Source organism: Gossypium hirsutum, chromosome D02, assembly GCF_007990345.1.
Source record: "Gossypium hirsutum isolate 1008001.06 chromosome D02, Gossypium_hirsutum_v2.1, whole genome shotgun sequence".
Taxonomy (NCBI): Eukaryota; Viridiplantae; Streptophyta; class Magnoliopsida; order Malvales; family Malvaceae; genus Gossypium; species Gossypium hirsutum.
In genome coordinates, this window is record NC_053438.1 from 2840183 (window position 1) to 2858208 (window position 18026).

Below are 18026 nucleotides of genomic sequence, written 5' to 3' on the forward strand. Positions count from 1 at the left end.
ACAGTTAGCCCTATTTTTATGTGTATATACATAGTAGAACATGCATTGCCAATAACTCTCGGAATGTGAAATACACAGTAGAACAGGTATTTCTTCACATTTGGCAAAAACTGTATTTCATCCGAGGAAAAGAATCTCCCTTTGATCAATAAAAGGGTAAGTTGATTCGACTTGAGATTCGAAGCTCAAAAATCAAGATCAATAGGGTATGAATCTCAGCGAATGAAAGAGATAAAAACTCACTAAAACTAGGCTGTGACCTGTGATCTTACCTTTAGTCGTGTCTGCATTTACCTTATAATGAAAGCAAACGCCATGAAATTCCCCTGCAACGAAAGTAAAGATACATGCAATGAAGAGCATGTTAGAATCGAACCAAGCAATGTTGAAACTAGAAAAGCAAAGCTTACCTTGCCAAACATAGATAATGTGTTGGGTAAAAACATACAAACAATTGGCAAAACTAAACCTTATAAAATAAGTTATAAAGTAGTTGCATAAGTTCAGCAAATCCTTGAAACCAAATGAACACATTCTCAAAACTAAATGCCTATTAGCTATGGACGCATGTCCACGGACAGATAATAATACTGGAGCCTAGAAACTTGAATCTTCTCTGGATCCACCACCAAAGCCTCTACTGCCACCGAAACCACCATTGTTGCCAAATGAACGAGGGCCGCTAGGTCTTTCATTGGCATAACTTACTCGAATATTTCTCCCTTGGAGTTCCTGAAATTTTCAGTACAAAACGGTCAATCTGTAGTTCAAAAGAAACATGTTCTGCATATAAGTAATTGTTTGTTTTCCTCACTTGTCCATCCATGGCTGACAAGGCATTGCTGGCAGATTCATCGTCAGCAAAGTTAACAAAACCGAAGCCCCTGGACCTCCCAGTGTCTCTATCGGCGATAACCCGAGCTGATAATTGTAAAAGACAGAATGAGAACAAGAATAGATACCATCCTCAATACCATAAAAACTGTAATGAATTATCATTTAACAATTTATAATCTCACCTTCAGTAACGTCACCGAATCCAGAGAATGCTTCCCTGAGACTTTGGTCATCAGTTCCATATGAAAGACCTAAGAACCACAGATTCAATTCAAGTCAAATACACATTACATGATGAACATCTAATTTCTGACCACCAATTGAACATGTCTAAATACCTCCAATGAAAAGCTTCTTGGTTGATGTCGACATGCAACGAAGTGAATTAAGCATCGAAGATATCATTGGGGTTTGCCCATTTTGCCTAAAAAGGCTTCCAAGTTTGCTAGAGAATGCCATTATAATGCTTTCACTGTATCATTTTTTTTTTGCAGCAACAATATCAAGCCAAAGGAACAAAATCAAAACAGCATGTTAGATCAAAGCTAGATAGTTTAATTAATAACCAAAACAAAACACACAATAAAGAATTACATAATGATATGAAGTTTCAAAAATCCCTAAAAATAAATCCTATTATACTATAAATAAAAGGGTTTATGATCCCATTAAAAACTTTAACTTCTCATAACATCACTGTTAAAAACAGGGTGAAATTTTCCAGCTTTCTTCAATCATTCCTCTTATATGAAAGCATTTACACCTCATTAATTTTTTTTTTAACATGCTTCATACATCATATGAACAAGAACAATATCATATATAAGAATTTTTCCACGAAGTCATAGAACAAAGAAACATGCAACATAAACATAAATGAAAACATAGATAAAATCAACAGAACAAGATAAAATTAACTAAAAAAGCTGAAACATCAAAACAAATCAGAACGATAAACCCAGAATGAAATCATCATCTTAAGGAAAATTTAGTAAACGGGTAAGTATAATTAGACCCATATCATAAAAAAAAGCAATGATCTTTACCTTGAAGGGGAAGAATAACAAGGAAAATTATGAGAGAGACACAGAGATTTAAGGAAGCGGCTAGGGGTTTTGAAACAAACGAGAGAGAGTAAGCAAACAGCTAGGGTTTAAGAGTTAGACCCTCACGAAATATCTTTTTAAGCTATTTTAAAGTCGGGCTCGTTTTTAGTAAATAATGGGTAAATTCATCCAAATGCCACTTAACTATTATTACATTTATGTTTTGATCACTAAACTTTGAAAAATTAAAAAATGGTTACTGAAGTATCTGAATTTTTACATTTAAGTTACTAGGTTGTTAAAATCTTTGTTGTACGATATTTTTTGTTTGCATTACGCCAATTGAAAACTCTTCTTTTCCTTCACTTCTATAGTTCTTTTTCATCAAACAACTTTCTTATCTGATTTTTTACACTTATTGTTACATCAACTTGGATTTAAGGTATGTTCTTCTACATGTCGATGGATATTGACCCACTATACCGATCATTAAATCCTAGCTTGGAGCTTGCTAGCTAAACTTTTTTTTTTAAACTTAACAGCTTAGTGACTTAAACAAAAACCTTTAAATAGTTTATTGACCATTTTGTAATTTTTTAAAATTTAGTGATCAAAACATAAACTTATTAATAGTTCAGTAACATTAAATAGAATTTACCTAAAAAATATTACAACTTTTCCAATCATTATAAGGTAAACTACAAAAATAATCACTTATATTTGATTAAGTTTACGTTTTGATCCAATTAATGCAATTTGGTCATGATTTTGGTCATTGCGTCATTACACATTAAGAGTGACGGAAATCACTCGTCTTTCATGCCAAGTAATTTAGATATTTTTATGTTTATATGGGTTTAAACCAATACTGAGTCATCTAAAGTTATCAATCTTTATTTCATCATCCTCACATCTACAAAATATTTTTAGTAAAAATAATGAAAATAATTTCTTTATTATTTTCTAGTTTCCACATTTTTATTTTTTAAAAATATTAAAATTTTTAACAAAAATATATTTTCTTCAATATTTTCCACTTTCTAAAATCAAACAAAATCTAGATAAATCAAATGATAGCAAAAAGAAAAGAAGAAGAAGAAGAAGAAATATTTAAATCCCTTTACTTCCACTTTGCTTCAAAGAAAAATGCTATCCAAACAAGAGAAAAGAGGTTGCTTCTCTTACTCGTTATTTTCTTTTGTTTTTGGTTAATTAAAAAAAGGTATGAAAAAACAGTAGGATGATTACAAGTAATAGTACCGAGAATTACTACTAGGAAAATAAATTAAAGATCATTGGGCCATACGAGTTCTCTATAATAATTATGACCCATACCTCTAGCTAATTTAGCTCTTAATACAGGATCGTTCAAGTCATGTTTTTTTTTGTTATTAAGATAAGTGGATTTTTCTAGATCCATCCCCCAAAGGAACCAGACATGATATTTTTCATCATTCGGCTCAAGCAAAAGTCAATCAAATCAAATGGATACAAAAGAATACCTATAAAATAAATCTATATTCTATATGTTTAAAATAAATCTATATGTTATCCCTACATATATAAACGGTTCTATATGTAAAAAAAAAGTTACCCAATTCCATTTTACAGAGTTGCAATTATCCATTCCAAGGAATTTTATTTTTCCAGGTAAATGCTCAATACCCAAATAGACATGCAAAGTCAATCGTAATCAAGTGTTATAATAATATTAGTTATTGTTTAAAGTTCTGACAAAAACAAATTCAGTGACCCATAAATAATTACATTAGAATACGGAGTTAAAATTTATATGTAAATAAAAATAATATAGATAATTACTTCTATTTTATATTTTACATTTTAGTATTATTATTAACGAAAGCTAAAAACTAACTGAAAATTGTACACTAAGCTTCCTGAAGGCTATCAGATGACAGCCTGAAGCCTTCTGCACTTTAAAATATTTTGAAACTAGACTTGTTGGGACTCATCGACCAAGACGAGCCCTCCAAAAATTGGCGTATGCCGCTTAGAACGGCGAGCACACGGTATTCTTTAGTAAAAGGCGAAAGAATAGTTCGCTCTGTGCTCACCGCACGGCTCCGTGATTTTTCCTGGGGTATTGGCGTTAGTTTATATACCTGAAGTTGGAGTGTTGGCCTATGTTTGTTATCGATATGGGATACAGCTGCAATAAAGTACGATTTTATCTTTATTTCTCAGGACTTGAAATCGAAAAGGGACCACGAGTAAAATTTTCTATTTAATTATCATATATTATCAGTACAAATAAATTATTTGAATAAAATATTTGTAAATATTTAACTCAAAATCATTTAGTCTAGCTCATAATATTTTTTTTTTATTTTTCAAAATTTTAATTTAATATTTAGTTATTACATATTTGCATAATTTTTTTAAACTTTTACAGGACTTATATTTAATTAATTTAATTATTATATTTTATATTCTACTAATTTAAATTATATTTATAAAATTACGAATTAATTTAAAACATTTAATTATTTGTTTGATGGGAAAAAAAAACACATTAAAAATGTATATAAGAAAAAACATGATGTTTTTGAGTGTTCGGTCATTTGCAGAGGGAACAATTGTTGGGTTCCAAAGAAATTGGAGGATTTTGGGTTTTTGCCCATCTTGGCTAAACATAAGGCAAACGCCTATGCAAAGCCCCCCATTGGGCCCTTATGGCCCCTTTGGCCATTATATCAATAATTATTATATAAAAATAATTAAGGGTAGATTAATTGCATTTCGGTTTCTCTACTAAAAATATATATATTTCGAGAGGTGTAAAATTAATTTATCCATTAAATTTTTCTGTAAAACGATGACATGATACGTTAAATTCATGTTAAAAATTATTTTTTATGGGTAAATTATAAAAATGGTTTCAACTATATTTTTCAATTTAGTCACTAAAATTTTCGAAATTAAATATTTTAGTCATTTTGAGTTAATGTAAACTTTTTTGATTGGTTTAGTAACAAAATTAGCACTGTAATGTTTACACATTCTATTAATTTAATCCTAAATGTAAAAAAATAACAAATTTAACCCTTAATGTTTTCAAGATTTGTCATTTTAGTTCTAATTTTAAAAAATTCTATAAATTTGGCCCTCAGTATTTACAAAATCTTTCAATTAGTTCTAACTCTAAAAATTTTAAAAATTAAAAAAAATATATTTTTAGCCTTTTTTTATAACACATCGACTAACCCATGTCAGATATTAAAATGAGAAAAAGAGTACTCTCTTTCAAGTCACTTGTAATAATTTCTTTTATTGTAATTTAGGCCTCACACCAGATCAAACCAATTGATCTGAAACCTATCAAGAATAATTGGTTGCATTACTATCAAAACAGATAATATTATTTTTATTTTTATTTTTATGTTTTATGTTTTATCCTAACTTTTTAAAGTTCTTTTTAGACAATATTTAATTAGAAAAAGATAAGCTTAAATTAATATTCTTCTAAAAATTATTTTCAGTGAAATAAATACACAATAAAATTAAAAAAGAAAAAAAGGCAAACAAATGTACATATATAATATGTAATATTAAATTATTAAAAGTTATATTTAAGTGATCAATAATTATAATAAGTGGCGAAATTAGGAGGGGCTCGGCCCTGTCTAAAATGATTTTTTTTTTCATATAGACCTTTTAAAATTTTAAATAAAATTACATTTCGTCCCTCTAAAAAAATTGATTTAATTATTTAAAAATTATAAAGATATTATCTATTAAAATAGTGATATTGTATTTTTTTATCGTAAAAAATTACAACTTAATTTCAACTCCCTAAAATATTTTTTGATTTCGCCCCTAATTATAATATCATATAAATAAAAAGCTATATAGTCATGTTTATTTTCGATTTATTGACTTTGTTAATTATTTAGCTTGACTTTATAATTGAAATAATTTAATTAAAAAAGAGAAAAAAAAATTGGAGGGATGCAATGGTAAAAGCAAAATCACATGGGGGGAGAGTCTTGAGATTCAATCATCGAACATTTTTTGCCTTAATATTCTCTTTTTATATTCAATGAGAAATGATAGGGTTACAGGTGTAATAAACATATGGATGAACTCATAGGCTGGGGTGTTGCCACGTGGTGATTATCCACTACTTAAAAAGAAAATGGATTTCCTTGCTGTAACTAAACTGACGGGTGAAGGAAGGATTCATTGATACAAAACCTCTCTTAATACATATTTTATATTTATTAATATTTTATTTAGTTTAAATTTTAATTTAATTTAGTTGATATTTATAAATAGCTAATATAAGTATATTTTAAATTTACTGTATTGTTTATATTTTTAGAGCTTATTATTTTTCTCAAATTTTAAACAAATATTTAAATTTATATAAATAGCTCAATCTATTAACAAATCCATTCTCCGCATTGCATAATTGTTGTTTTAGTCGAGTTCAATTTTGATTGTAAGATTTCAATAGATGGGTTGCAAATTTATCATTTTATTAGTAAATTAACGTTTTCAACATCGGATTAATTATTAAACTAGTTTTATTGATTCTTGGTTAGATTGATTTAATTAAATAAATTGCTTTTAAAAATTAAAAATTAATATTAATATTAAAAAAAATCAATCGACTATCCACTATTCACATGTCAAGTAAAAAGTATTTATAAGATGTTTCGAGATTAATTCAAATTAATTCTTCTACCATTAAATTGATCAATTTAATAAGGTTCAATATTAATTAATTGTAATATATAATTTATTGAACCAACTCAAACTTAATCCATCCGAATTAAAAAAAGTTAAAATATTATCAAATTACAATTTAATTTAATTCGTATTATATAAATTTTGATATATATATATTTGGATAAAAAGATTTCTTCATCCCCTCTTAATTTCAAAATTGAGAAAATTGGTTTCTTTAAAAAAATCGAAACAATTTAATTTTGCCAAATTTGAAAGAGAGTAACTAAGCATATTTAATCACGATATTAATAATTTAATATAGTTCATCAATTATACATAATTTTAATTGGAGTAACAACAAGTTTAGTCCTTAATATTTACATGTTTTGTCAATTTAGTCATGATTCTTAAAAAATTAAAAAAATTAATCTCAATATTTACAAAAATGTTGCAGGCTAAATTTATTAAACCAAAATAATATTGAGAGCTCAAAATTATGTGTAATTAATAAAAAAAATTAACATTAAGCTTAATTACCCTTTATTTTTGAAATTAATAAAAAATAAAGTACTCCTATTTTTTTTAGGACTGATTTTTTTTTTACAAAATATTTGGGCCTCTTGTAGCTTTCTTCGTCGGCCTCTCTTAAATTAATTAATTAAAAATTGTTTTTGTTTGGATTTGATTTTCTTGTAAGATTTTCTGTCTCGCGTTGAACCTCCGAAAATACAAATTAATAATAAGGCCCTCTTCTTTCAAAGAAGAGCTCTTTTATAATTTTCCTTTATTTTCTCTCAAAACACCCAGCACTTCAATACCCAAAAAATTAAGGAAAAAAAACCCACAAAAAAGAAAAGAAAATCATTTAACAGGTAGAAAAAAAAACTGGGATTAAACTTTACTTACTTCTTCTACTTATCTCTTTAATTTGTATTTTTTATAATTAATTTTTTATTAATTCAAGAGCAAAAAAAGAAAAAAAAAAGAAATAGAAAGGATCTTGTTCCTTCCTACAATGCCCAATTTGTTGCGGGCAAGGTAATAATCTTAACCTTTCCTCATTACCCTTCAAATTCCATTTTTTGTTTTTTTTAAAAGCTGATTTTTTGGCTTTGAATCAAAGATTTTTTTTTTTTTTTGCTTTTTGATCGATATCCATTTACTATTAAGGTACTTAGAAAAAGAAAGTTTCTTTTTTTAAAAACCCTTTTTAGGGTTTTTTTTTTAATTTGATGGTTAGAGAAAATTGGGGTTTTCTTAATGTTTTTTCAATTTTAATTTAATGGATACTTGATGTTATCTCAGCTGAAGTTTTTGTTTGATTGATTTTTTTTGTAGGGTTTTCATCCGGATCAACAAATTGGGGGGAATTTCCCAAATTGGGAACTGATTAGGGTTCTGATTAGAGTATAAATGAGCTCAACCTCTCGTTTTTGTAGTATCGGATTGAAGAGCTGTTTGTTTCGAGGTTTAAGTTATTAAAACAGATTGCTTAAAGGGAAAATGGTGATTGAAAAGCTTTTGGACATGGAAGAAGATTGCTTTCGTATATAATTGTGTAGATAGTGATTCAAAAGCTTGAAGATTTAGTTGTTTTAGAGAAATAGGGTATTTGGGTTTTCAGTAAATTTTTATGTGTTTGATCTCAATATGGGGATGGTTTTGGCATTGGATTATATTATTGGGACAAGGAGGTGATGATTCTTTATTGTGCTGCAGATAACAGTGAGGGTCAGATTGTACTGGACCATTTTGTTTCTTGAAGAACCATTTGGTATACCATAGTTTTTGAGCTAGAATTCTTGATCAAAACAGCATTTCTTTAAGTTATATTTCTATTTGGGGCATTATTGAAGTAGCTTAGGGTAAAGCACCAGTAGGGTTTAGCAGTGATTGGAGACTTGCTGTGGTGATTTTATTATTTGAAGTGATTCAGTCATAGATAGTTGACTTGGAGTTACATTTGAGGTTAGGGAGATTAAGGAGCTTGGTGGGTTTAGGAACTCTTTTTGAGCTATTAAGAGTGACAGGAGTTTCATGGAGGAACACTGAAGCTGGAAATGTATGCAGGGATATGGTGCATGGATAGGAGCATAGTTACTTGTTGTTCCTTTTCCTGGACATTGCTATCGGAAGATAATCCAAGTGTTTTTGCGCTCAAAAGGCATTCTTGTTTCGTGTTCTAAACTTCTGTAAAATGTCGCGTTGCTTTCCTTTCCCACCACCAGGATATGAAAAGAAGGCTAGGACCGATGACGTGGACTTGCTAAATAAGGTTAACACCGCTTACTTACATTATGTAACATTTTTATGATAGAATTAGCATTCATTAGTATCATGAGAACAAATTCCCTGATCTGAATTCAACTGTAACATTTCCAAGTGATGTTATAAGGTTTCTTCTATCTTGTCTCGATGTATTTTATGTAAATATAGTGTTCTGTGATTTTATTCTTATTGATGATTCAATAATGCCTTGCCTTGCTGAATGAATAATTTTTATAATTTCAGATTAGGTTGATGGGCTGTATGTTATGAACTTATAGCAACTGAATCATATAGGAATAAATAGTTAAACTGCAGGCTTATTTAAAATGGTATACTGGGATTTCTTGTACTAATTTGTATACTCACCATTAGGCACTAGCTGTGATATTTATGATTGAATGGACATCTCAAGGACTAGTTAGCATCTCAAGATCTTAATTAATGGCTGAATGAACATCTCTAGCTGTGATATTTATGACTGAATGAACTCTATTTAGTCTTGAAATGTATTCTATGAAGTCCCATTTTTTGCCTTAACCAAGTGAATGCGTGATTCTAGAGAAAACTGTGTTAATAGAGTAACCATTCTGGTCAGTGCATGAAAAGTCCTTACTCCTATCTTTCACAAGAAGGCACCTATTTCTCTAAAGGAAACAAAAAGATAAAGCCAGAGTCCCTGGATCACTGCAGCGAGAATAAAACATTTTATTGAAGTGATTATTTAAGCATAGTTAATTGGGGGATATTTATGTTGACCATGACTATTTGTTGCTTTACTGCATAATTTGAGAGGAAGAGTATTTTCACATTTGACATCAAATATGTAGATGAAAGCTGTCTAGAATTGCAAGTGAATCTGCAATTAAGAAAATGATGTTTTTTGGTGTGTTTTTCATGTTTTTCTTTCTCGTGTTTTAGAACACTTTACATTAGTTTTGTGCCCATTCATAATTTTCTTTCCCCTATCCCTCTGGCTTGGGTTATTGTGTGCTGGTGTTGAGAGACTAGAGTCAGTAGATTATATTTCCTTAGTGTATACAAACTGTTCAGAGCAGAAGCAGCTTCCCCCCTCCTACCCCCCACCTGAAAAGGCAAATCTATTCCTCTAAGCCTTCAAGTACAATGCATGTATATATGTTAACAATCAATGGTGTCTGAAAGTTGAATGGGACAATGTGTGTGACAAGTATATTGCGCCTTGAGAATTTCTTGTTTAAAGGATGGAATTTCAAGTGAATAGATCTTCTCTAGTACTTTGGTCTTGAAAGTGTCCAGGGATGGTAATGCTAATCTCTCTCTGTTTGCTCTCAATCTCTTCATTACTAGGATGTTTTTAAATGTCAATGAAATCCACCTTGCTTTGGTGGCGTAGTGCATATCTCCTTTCTATCATCTATTTTGTACTAATGCCATGAAGGCTGTGGTATTACCTGAGTTCCTATTTCTTAACAGCCTTGTTCTACTGCTTGTATATCCACAAATTTAGGTTGACAACTGCTCCGTGGTCACCCTATGCACCCAAATTCTAGAAGAGATTTTTGGAACATTTTGGTGTACAGGCAGTACTTTATGGATTTGAATATCATTTTCCATGCTCAAACTAGTAGAAGTTGCTATTTTTTCCTAGTTGTTTTTGCATGGTTAAGCTCTTTGGACAAAAACTGATTTTATTCATTATGTAGTATGTTATGTGACGGGTATTTTGTCTGTGATTTAAAGTTTGGTATTTCATAATTGTTATAGCATACGACGTTTTATGGTAGAGGTTTGTGGAACTTAACAATCTATTCTAGCTAGTGCCGTCTGTTTGCTGATTCGTTATATTGGTGAATGATGGTGGTTCAACCTTGTCTCCTTTAATTCCCTTCTGTCGTGATTTTTCAGGATAGAATGCATAGATTATCTTCTGCACTAAGCTGATTCGTTATATTGGTGAATGATGGTGGTTCAACCTTGTCTCCTTTAATTCCCTTCTGTCGTGATTTTCAGGATAGAATGCATAGATTATCTTCTGCACTAACTTTTAACTAATCCTGTCTATAATTTCTTGATGTACAATTGGTGTGTAATTTGTTGACTGAGGTATTTTCTCAGTTGGTATGCTTTCTTCGGTATTAATTGTAACTTGGTGCTATTGGATCTTTTAGTGTTACTTTCAACTTTTTAGGCTTACTGAAGATATGTTTGGTTGTTTCCGAGTTACGTAAATGTTCTTTTGCATTGGATTTGTGAGACTATGTTTTTCAAACATCGTTCTCAATTTTCAGGAGAAGCAAAAAGAGAAGTCACATAAGAAGGAGAAGAAGGAGAAGAGAGAAAAGAAAGAAAAAAAGGAGAAAGATAGAAGCGATGGAAAGCATAAGGATAAGAAAGACAAAAAGGAAAAACACAAAGACAAAGACAAAAAGAAGGAAAAGAGTCGAGATAAAGAAAAAGAGAAGGAAAGAAGTAATAACTCGGAGGAAAAGAAGTTTCCTGGTCAACCTGATGGTCAAAATGGGGAGAAAACCTCAGATGAGAAGAAATTTCTGGAAAAACCTGAAGGTCACAGTGGGGAGAAGTTTATCCAGAAAGAGAAGGGTAGGGATAAAGATCGAAGCAGTTTTTCAAGTGAGAAGAACTTTGCTGGGCACATTTCAAGTTTTAACCGGGAGAAGATCGGCCAGAATAGTCATCCGGCTCAAGGTTTTAGGGATTCTAAATTTGTGCAGGAGTTGGCGGGGAGAGTCAGAGATGAAGGTGCTGGAGCTGCAAGCCAATTGGCAGATAAGACTATGGGTACTAACCGGAAAAGAGATGAGGGAATGGTCGGTTTTGTGGCTAAGACTGCCCACAAACCGGCTGAAGAGAAAGAAAAGTCCAAGAGAAGTGATGATAGGAGGTTCGATGTGCAAGGGATCAAGGAGGAGACCAGAGCTGGTGGAAATGCTATGGTTCCGAACCTTGCTGGGGCAGTTAAAGCTAAAGTTGAAGGGATCCCCAAACAAGTGGAGAATAATACCGAGAAGCGAGGGGAGGGGAAAGAAAAGGTTAAAGAAAAAGAAGGTGATAATAAAACCAAGGATAGGCGCAAAGATAAAGACAGAGAGAAGAAAAGTCACGGCAAAGATAAGGATAGGGACAAAGCGAAGGAGGAGAAGGCGAAGGCGAAGGCGAAAGGTGAACATAGGAATTTGGAGCTGGATAACTTAAAAGGAAGCAACAAAGATGGCCCTGGGGGTAACATTAATCTGAAAACATCTTATCCTTCCAAGGATGGAAACAAGGGTGTTGTTGCTGAGGAAAATCTCCGCAAGCGGAAGGACTTGGAGAAAAATGGATTTTTTCATGGTGAGTTTTATACCATGATTGTATATACAATCCCGCTGATCACTTGAAACTTTTTTGGTGTTAGTTTAGGTAGGTGATCACTTGAAACTTTGGTGTCTTTTATCTGTTAAGAAAACCTGTCCATAAAATCGAGCAATTGCTTTCATGGCAATAATTTATCAAATTTTTTGTTAGCAGGGGCTAGAATTGGAAAGCTCTATAATCATCTTGGTAACAAGTTCCACTTTCTTTTTTGCTTTTTTCTTACAGTTGATGACATTAAACCCAATAAGTTGCCCAAAACTTCTTCCTCTCAACCGTTGACGGGCAATGGAAGGACATTGGAACCTTGTCAAGCTCCCATTCCACTTACTTTAGATAGCAAGGGGGCAGGAACCAGTCTTAAGGTTGATAATAAAGAACGCAAGGTGAATGGCATCATTGAAGCTCAGCTGTTATCTGTCTCCCCACCAAAGCAATTATCATCAAGTGCACAAGCTAGTCAAATTGATGAAGTGTCTATCAGACCGCCCCATCCGGACTTGAAGTACTTGAGCCAGGTACTTTCAGTGCCCAAAATGGAACAATGGTCTGATTTTGATGACCAATCATGGCTATTTCACAGTATTGAATCTCAATCAAAGAAACCCAAGGTGGGATTTTCAGAGATTGATGAGCCACCACAAGTATGGGCCGAGGCTCTGCAGATAGAGTCGGCTGATGTTTGTGCTCTCCCGTACGTTATTCCATATTGATTTATCTTTATTTAGTGAGCACATGGTTAACCCTCCTACACTGCAGCAGGGTTTTGCCCTTGTTGGGGGTGGATTCTTTGGTTTTATTCAGCATTCTTTTGTTGTCAAACTCTAGTGTTGCAGTGAATGTTTTCGAACAACTGACTGCCATATTGATCTGCCACGGCAACCATCACGTCATTCCACTGCTGGAAGTGTAGGGTGCATATCTGCGTCCTGGTACCAAGCTACTAATTCATTTCAAAGCACACAAACCGATGAGAGCAACCGAATGACTGAAGGGTGCCTTAAGAGAAGGTAATGTATAAAGCTTGTGCATATTCTTATTTGAATTGCTTAAAGCTGAGATGGTCCTTTCTAATTGAGATTGTGAGAGAAACTAGCTGTGGTCTTTGCAATTCCACTGCAATTTTGATTTGTAACATAGAACTCTTATATTTACAATAAATGTAAGATAGAGGGAAAAGAAGTAGTGGCATTCATTTATTCACCTCTCCTGTAAGTGTTGTTCATATTACCATTTTGCTTTTTGTATACAGTTATAGGTTTTTTCGATCAGATTTGAGTCTCACGAAGCTGTCTTGGTCTTGAAATTAACCAAACCATTATTCTGTCTGAAACATCCTGTTAGTTCTCATAACCGTCTTATATTCAATCCTCTGCCAGTGTCTGGATTCTTCATGCTTGTAAGCTACGTTATTCCGACTCTTTTCATTTTTCTCAAAGTAATCGTGTCCAGACATGGATGTGAGGATATGACCGTCAAACATCTTCATATACAAAGGGAACTTAGAAATATCTGGTTTTACCCATATTAGAATATAGATCAGACCAGTTGATTCAATTGGGAACTTTTAGGTCAAGTAGTTTGACTGTATTGATTTAATCGAAGATTTTAAGAACTGGTGAAAACTGGAAACCGGAAATCAGATGACCCGGAAAAGCTACGGTGAACTCAAAATTTGTGTATTTTTAAAGAACTTCAAGTTATGGGGCTTATTAAGATTAAATACGAGCAATGCTGTTGCCTGTTGCCTGCTTGAAGTACGGTAACGGTATTTATAATCTTTACTTCTGTTTAATGCATTTACGGATAATATTATTAATTTCATCAGCTCACTCATCTTGTTCTTCACACTTCCATTCGTATTTGTGATTGAATCTGAAACCCTGATCGGTTTAACCTTTGTTTCAAATTTTTTTACTCATCATTGTAATTTGATGGAAAGAATGATTATACCATATACTGTGATCATTTGTTAAAAAACAAAGCGTAAAATGAAAAATCACAAAGAGGCTTCAACTTCAAGACCAAAATATGAGCAAAGTAAAATTTAAGACGAGCAAGTCAAACTCTGATAGATTTTATGTACATATTGGAAGACAAGTTCTAAAATTAGCACTGGAAGTCGTATATTTGAGCAATGCTATATATATACAAGAGAAAGCCAAAAAAGCTAGCAGAAGGCGTTTCATGTTTTGTATGAACAGAGGTTGAAAGGGAAATTCTGTTTTATAGTTCTTTAGATAATTCTTCCCTTTGCCTACGCATTCGAGCTCCCCATGACATGTTTCCTCCGGCATCCCTGTTCATGCTTCTTCTCTTCAGCTCTGATAGCTGAGATTGCCATCGATTTTTCCACTCACTCCGATCTTCTAGATCCTGGTTGTGAAGAAAATGTAAGAATTTAAAGCGAAAACGTAATGGATTCTCTCAACGGACCAGAAAATACGACATCTGACAGTAACGCAGGAATGTCGAAAGACTCTAAACAGTTATGCGTATTTGTCAGCCCTGAAACAAATTATTACAGGCTAGAAGGAAAGCAACTTTCATCAGAAAACAATCCAAAAGTAGAAGGTTCAGAAGAAGATAACAAAAGCTTAAGACTTGCCGAATATCATATAGTATAATTAAGGGACCAGACAAAACTTAAGGACTTCATCATTAGCGGTATTTAGTCACAACAAGCAAATCCTACTGGCAAGGAAAGCAACAAATGAGGTCTCTCTGCTTTGCTTTAATAACCATGGCAATTTGAGGGAGTATGGCAGGTGCCCATGTTTAAACCCGAGAGTTTTAAAGCATACACGTGTGGCAATCACATCTTGCTCATATGAAATCTATCAAAGTTAAGGAAATGTTTGAAAATGATGCATCAAGAAACAACTAATAAGTTCCAAAGCAAAGGAGAAGGACTAGTTAACCATCATTAACATTTGCAAAGACAAGGGAGCTAGCAAAGGCAGTTTCATCGTATTGCAAAGTATACGAAAACTCCAGGTAACTTATAAACGGAAGTCGAACTAACAGCTTAGACTCAAAGACAAAATGAACACACTAAACACTATAAGTGTCCATTAGTTTTGCAGAAAATGACTTCTAGAAACGATGTCCTCGTTTACTAGTATTTCTTTCACGAGAGACAACTTGGTCAATGAAAAATTAACCCATTCTTCCGGAAAATGTCTTAAGGTTTAAGCACTATAGATCCCCTACGAATTGAGTTCGATCCCACTTTAAAGCAAAGCATAAAAAAGAAATCCTAAGTATTGTTCAATTCTGTTTATATCAATAGAAATTTGCAGAAAAAACAACCACCGACAAAAGTTATATTAAACTGGATGACCCAACAAATAGACTATCAATTTTCTGAAAAAAAAAAGTAGAATTTTCATAAACCAATTTTCTAAAAGATGTACCTAGTCTACACTTCAATACCCTTGAAGCTTTAGCAAATACAATAATTTTTTCTATGTTCTAATTATATTGGAAAGGACCAAGTTTCCATATGTTTCTCTCAATTTCAACAGACAAAATATACTAAATTTCAACCAATCCCAACTACAATATAAATTGAAAAGTTTGTCAAACCATCAATCCAATACCCTAAATAGACATCAAAATTATTACAATTTGAAATTCCAACTTAAAAGCTACCAAAGTTCAAATCTTGGAGAAAGAAATTAGATTCATGGAATAGAACCAAAAAAGTTTGAAAATTCCCATAAAAAAAGTGAAGAAAAATAATTGGTCAAAAACCTATTTCAAGAGCAAAACAAATAAAACCCAGATATGAAATGCTCCCAAAAACATTAAAAAAAAACCCAAAGTTAGAATTAATAAGAAAAATAGAATAGAATATAAAAGAAGAATACCTCATCGTATTGATAACGTCGTCTAGCAGAGAAAGCAAGGTGAATCCCCAAAGCTAAATCCTTATCATACAAAGCCCTCGTCCTTGGATCCGACAAAGTCTCATAAGCTTCCTGGACCCGTATAAAGCGCTCCGTATACTCCTCGACCCGATCCGGCGGCGAAACATCCGGGTGGTACTTCCTAGCTAGCTGCTTATACGCTTGTTTTATCTCCAACGAAGTACCCGTTTCTGATATCCCCAGTAACTCATAAAAACTCATCTCTTTCCTCGCTTCATCGATTTTCGCCTTGATTTTGAACGACCCAAATTTAATCCGGGTCGGTTGGAACGTTCTACGTAACTTGAGGAAGGAAGTTTCCGGCGAAAAGAATCGGGCGTCTGTCCCCGGTATCGCTGTCAATCCATAACTGCAACGCATCTTGGGGGGGGAATTGGAAAGGATTTCTTAGCCAATTATGAGGGAAATTTGTTCATTAGTTAAGTTTTGCAAAAATTGAGATGAAATTTAGAAGCAAAAATGGCAATAAATTATGAGAAAAAGGGAGAAATTATTGGTTGTGTGGAGAGGGAAGGAAGAAAGGGAGATTAGGAAGGGAAAGTGATATTTTGTGGGGGATGAAAGTGAAAGGATAATTTGTTTGGAAGGTTTTGAAGACACGTGTCCCTTCTAAACTCGAAACCTTTATTAAGCTTTGTTATATTTTCCTTTCTAATTACGAAATTGATATGAACTTCTCGACGATTCTTAACTCGATTGTCATAAATAAAAAATATAAATTTGAGTGTATTAAAATATATTATTTTAATAAAAGATTCAGGAAACTTTTAAATATTATATAAAAAAAATTAGATATGATAAGAATAAAAAATTTTCAAATTCTTTTTAATATTACGTAAATATAGCAAACTAACATAGTATTATGTATATATTCTATGTTTGATAGGAGCATTATTTGTTCATCACGTTTTTGAGTTAACAATAAATTAATTTCAATTAGTAATTTTCAACCACTCACTCGATTTGTTTTGGGAGAAGAGAAAAGTTTTTTTTCTTCTTATTTTGCAGAGGTCATATTTTTATACGAGTTTTTACTTATTTTTTCAATTTTAAGTTTAAATTTATAGTAATTATTCTTTATTTTATGTCTAATTATTATAGCATATAATTAATAAATAAGAATTTTCTTCATCTTATTATTTAGTAACTGAACAAGATAATAACGACAATTGGATCAGGATTAAAATTTTAAATTTTAGAAATTAAAAAAAATATCAAATTAAAATACAAAGATTATATTGAATTTGAATTATATAAATTATATGGATATGTTTAGCAAAAAAAAGTACTCAACAAAATGGGAATGAAAAATAAATAAATAGTCAAATATTGAAAATAGTCTTAGACTAAAATAAATAAATAAATAAATAAAGTAAACTTAACATGTTTTTATTAAGTGACAAAATAACTTTTATTTATCTATCATTTTCAATATTTTTATTGAGAAATCCAATTAAGTAGTTTTTATCCTAAACATGTTTAGAAAAGTAAATTATTGAAAAGATGAATTTTCAATTAGTTAATGTTTTTATTGACTAGTCAAATAAACCCTAAATCTATATATATAATTAATATAATTAGCATATTGTTTATACTTTAAAGGAAATTTGGGAATTGTTTCATTTTATAAAAGTATAATGATTTATTTGACCCTTTAATTTTATAAAAAAATAATATTTAATTTTTCGTTTTTTAATTCTTAAACTTATATTTTTTTTATCAAATCATCCTAAAATAGATGGAAAATTAATGTTTTTAACTTTGCTGACTAGACATACACATGGATTATCAAGTGGATGTCAACATTTAATTAATTTTTAAAAATTTTAAAAATTCAAATATATATAATATTTTTAAAATTGAAAATCATCAAAATTATTAATAAAGTATAAAAATTATA

General features: G+C 31.5%; 3 protein-coding genes and 1 non-coding gene across 8 annotated transcripts; 1 reads left to right on the top strand and 3 right to left on the bottom strand.

Annotated features, from left to right (window-relative positions):
* Positions 1-385: 385 nt before the first annotated feature.
* On the bottom strand, positions 386-2034 carry LOC107934430 (glycine-rich RNA-binding protein 2, mitochondrial). Its single transcript, XM_016866859.2, has 5 exons — positions 1884-2034; positions 1176-1309; positions 1020-1088; positions 815-921; positions 386-732 (listed from the first exon to the last, which is right to left on the bottom strand). The coding sequence occupies exons 2-5, from the start codon at positions 1294-1296 to the stop codon at positions 598-600; spliced, it is 432 nt and encodes a 143-aa protein (XP_016722348.1). The 5' UTR covers positions 1297-1309; positions 1884-2034; the 3' UTR covers positions 386-597.
* Positions 2035-3850: 1816 nt separating this feature from the next.
* LOC121215080 (U5 spliceosomal RNA) lies at positions 3851-3967 on the bottom strand. Its single transcript, XR_005910813.1, has one exon. It is a non-coding gene; the product is annotated as a U5 spliceosomal RNA (small nuclear RNA).
* Positions 3968-7294: 3327 nt separating this feature from the next.
* On the top strand, positions 7295-13397 carry LOC107934478 (DEAD-box ATP-dependent RNA helicase 42). 5 transcript variants are annotated; one of them, XM_016866914.2, is made up of 5 exons: positions 7295-7613; positions 7914-8850; positions 11111-12173; positions 12423-12888; positions 13023-13397. In XM_016866914.2, exons 2-5 carry the CDS (start codon positions 8773-8775, stop codon positions 13105-13107), a joined length of 1692 nt encoding a protein of 563 aa, XP_016722403.1. In that variant the 5' UTR covers positions 7295-7613; positions 7914-8772; the 3' UTR covers positions 13108-13397. The 5 variants fall into 5 exon arrangements, with proteins under 5 accessions (XP_016722403.1, XP_016722407.1, XP_016722406.1 ...); XM_016866918.2 differs by having other exon boundaries at positions 12423-12712; XM_016866915.2 differs by having other exon boundaries at positions 7299-7447.
* An 814-nt stretch (positions 13398-14211) lies between these two features.
* Positions 14212-16733, bottom strand: LOC107934487 (chaperone protein dnaJ 20, chloroplastic). Its single transcript, XM_016866932.2, has 2 exons — positions 16067-16733; positions 14212-14570 (listed from the first exon to the last, which is right to left on the bottom strand). The coding sequence occupies exons 1-2, from the start codon at positions 16484-16486 to the stop codon at positions 14421-14423; spliced, it is 570 nt and encodes a 189-aa protein (XP_016722421.1). The 5' UTR covers positions 16487-16733; the 3' UTR covers positions 14212-14420.
* Between the last annotated feature and the right edge of the window lie 1293 nt (positions 16734-18026).

Excerpts from the sequence above, each read along its gene's own strand:
- LOC107934487 (XM_016866932.2), bottom strand. The coding sequence starts at position 16,486 with ATGCGTTGCAGTTATGGATTGACAGCGATACCGGGGACAGACGCCCGA. Across the intron at positions 14,571-16,066 it reads GACGTTATCAATACGATGAG|GATCTAGAAGATCGGAGTGA; the intron begins GTATTCTTCTTT and ends CTTCACAACCAG.
- LOC107934478 (XM_016866914.2), top strand. The coding sequence starts at position 8,773 with ATGTCGCGTTGCTTTCCTTTCCCACCACCAGGATATGAAAAGAAGGCT. Across the intron at positions 8,851-11,110 it reads ACGTGGACTTGCTAAATAAG|GAGAAGCAAAAAGAGAAGTC; the intron begins GTTAACACCGCT and ends CTCAATTTTCAG. Across the intron at positions 12,889-13,022 it reads GCTGATGTTTGTGCTCTCCC|TGTTGCAGTGAATGTTTTCG; the intron begins GTACGTTATTCC and ends GTCAAACTCTAG.
- LOC107934430 (XM_016866859.2), bottom strand. The coding sequence starts at position 1,296 with ATGGCATTCTCTAGCAAACTTGGAAGCCTTTTTAGGCAAAATGGGCAA. Across the intron at positions 1,089-1,175 it reads CAAGAAGCTTTTCATTGGAG|GTCTTTCATATGGAACTGAT; the intron begins GTATTTAGACAT and ends TGTGGTTCTTAG. Across the intron at positions 733-814 it reads TGTCAGCCATGGATGGACAA|GAACTCCAAGGGAGAAATAT; the intron begins GTGAGGAAAACA and ends TGAAAATTTCAG.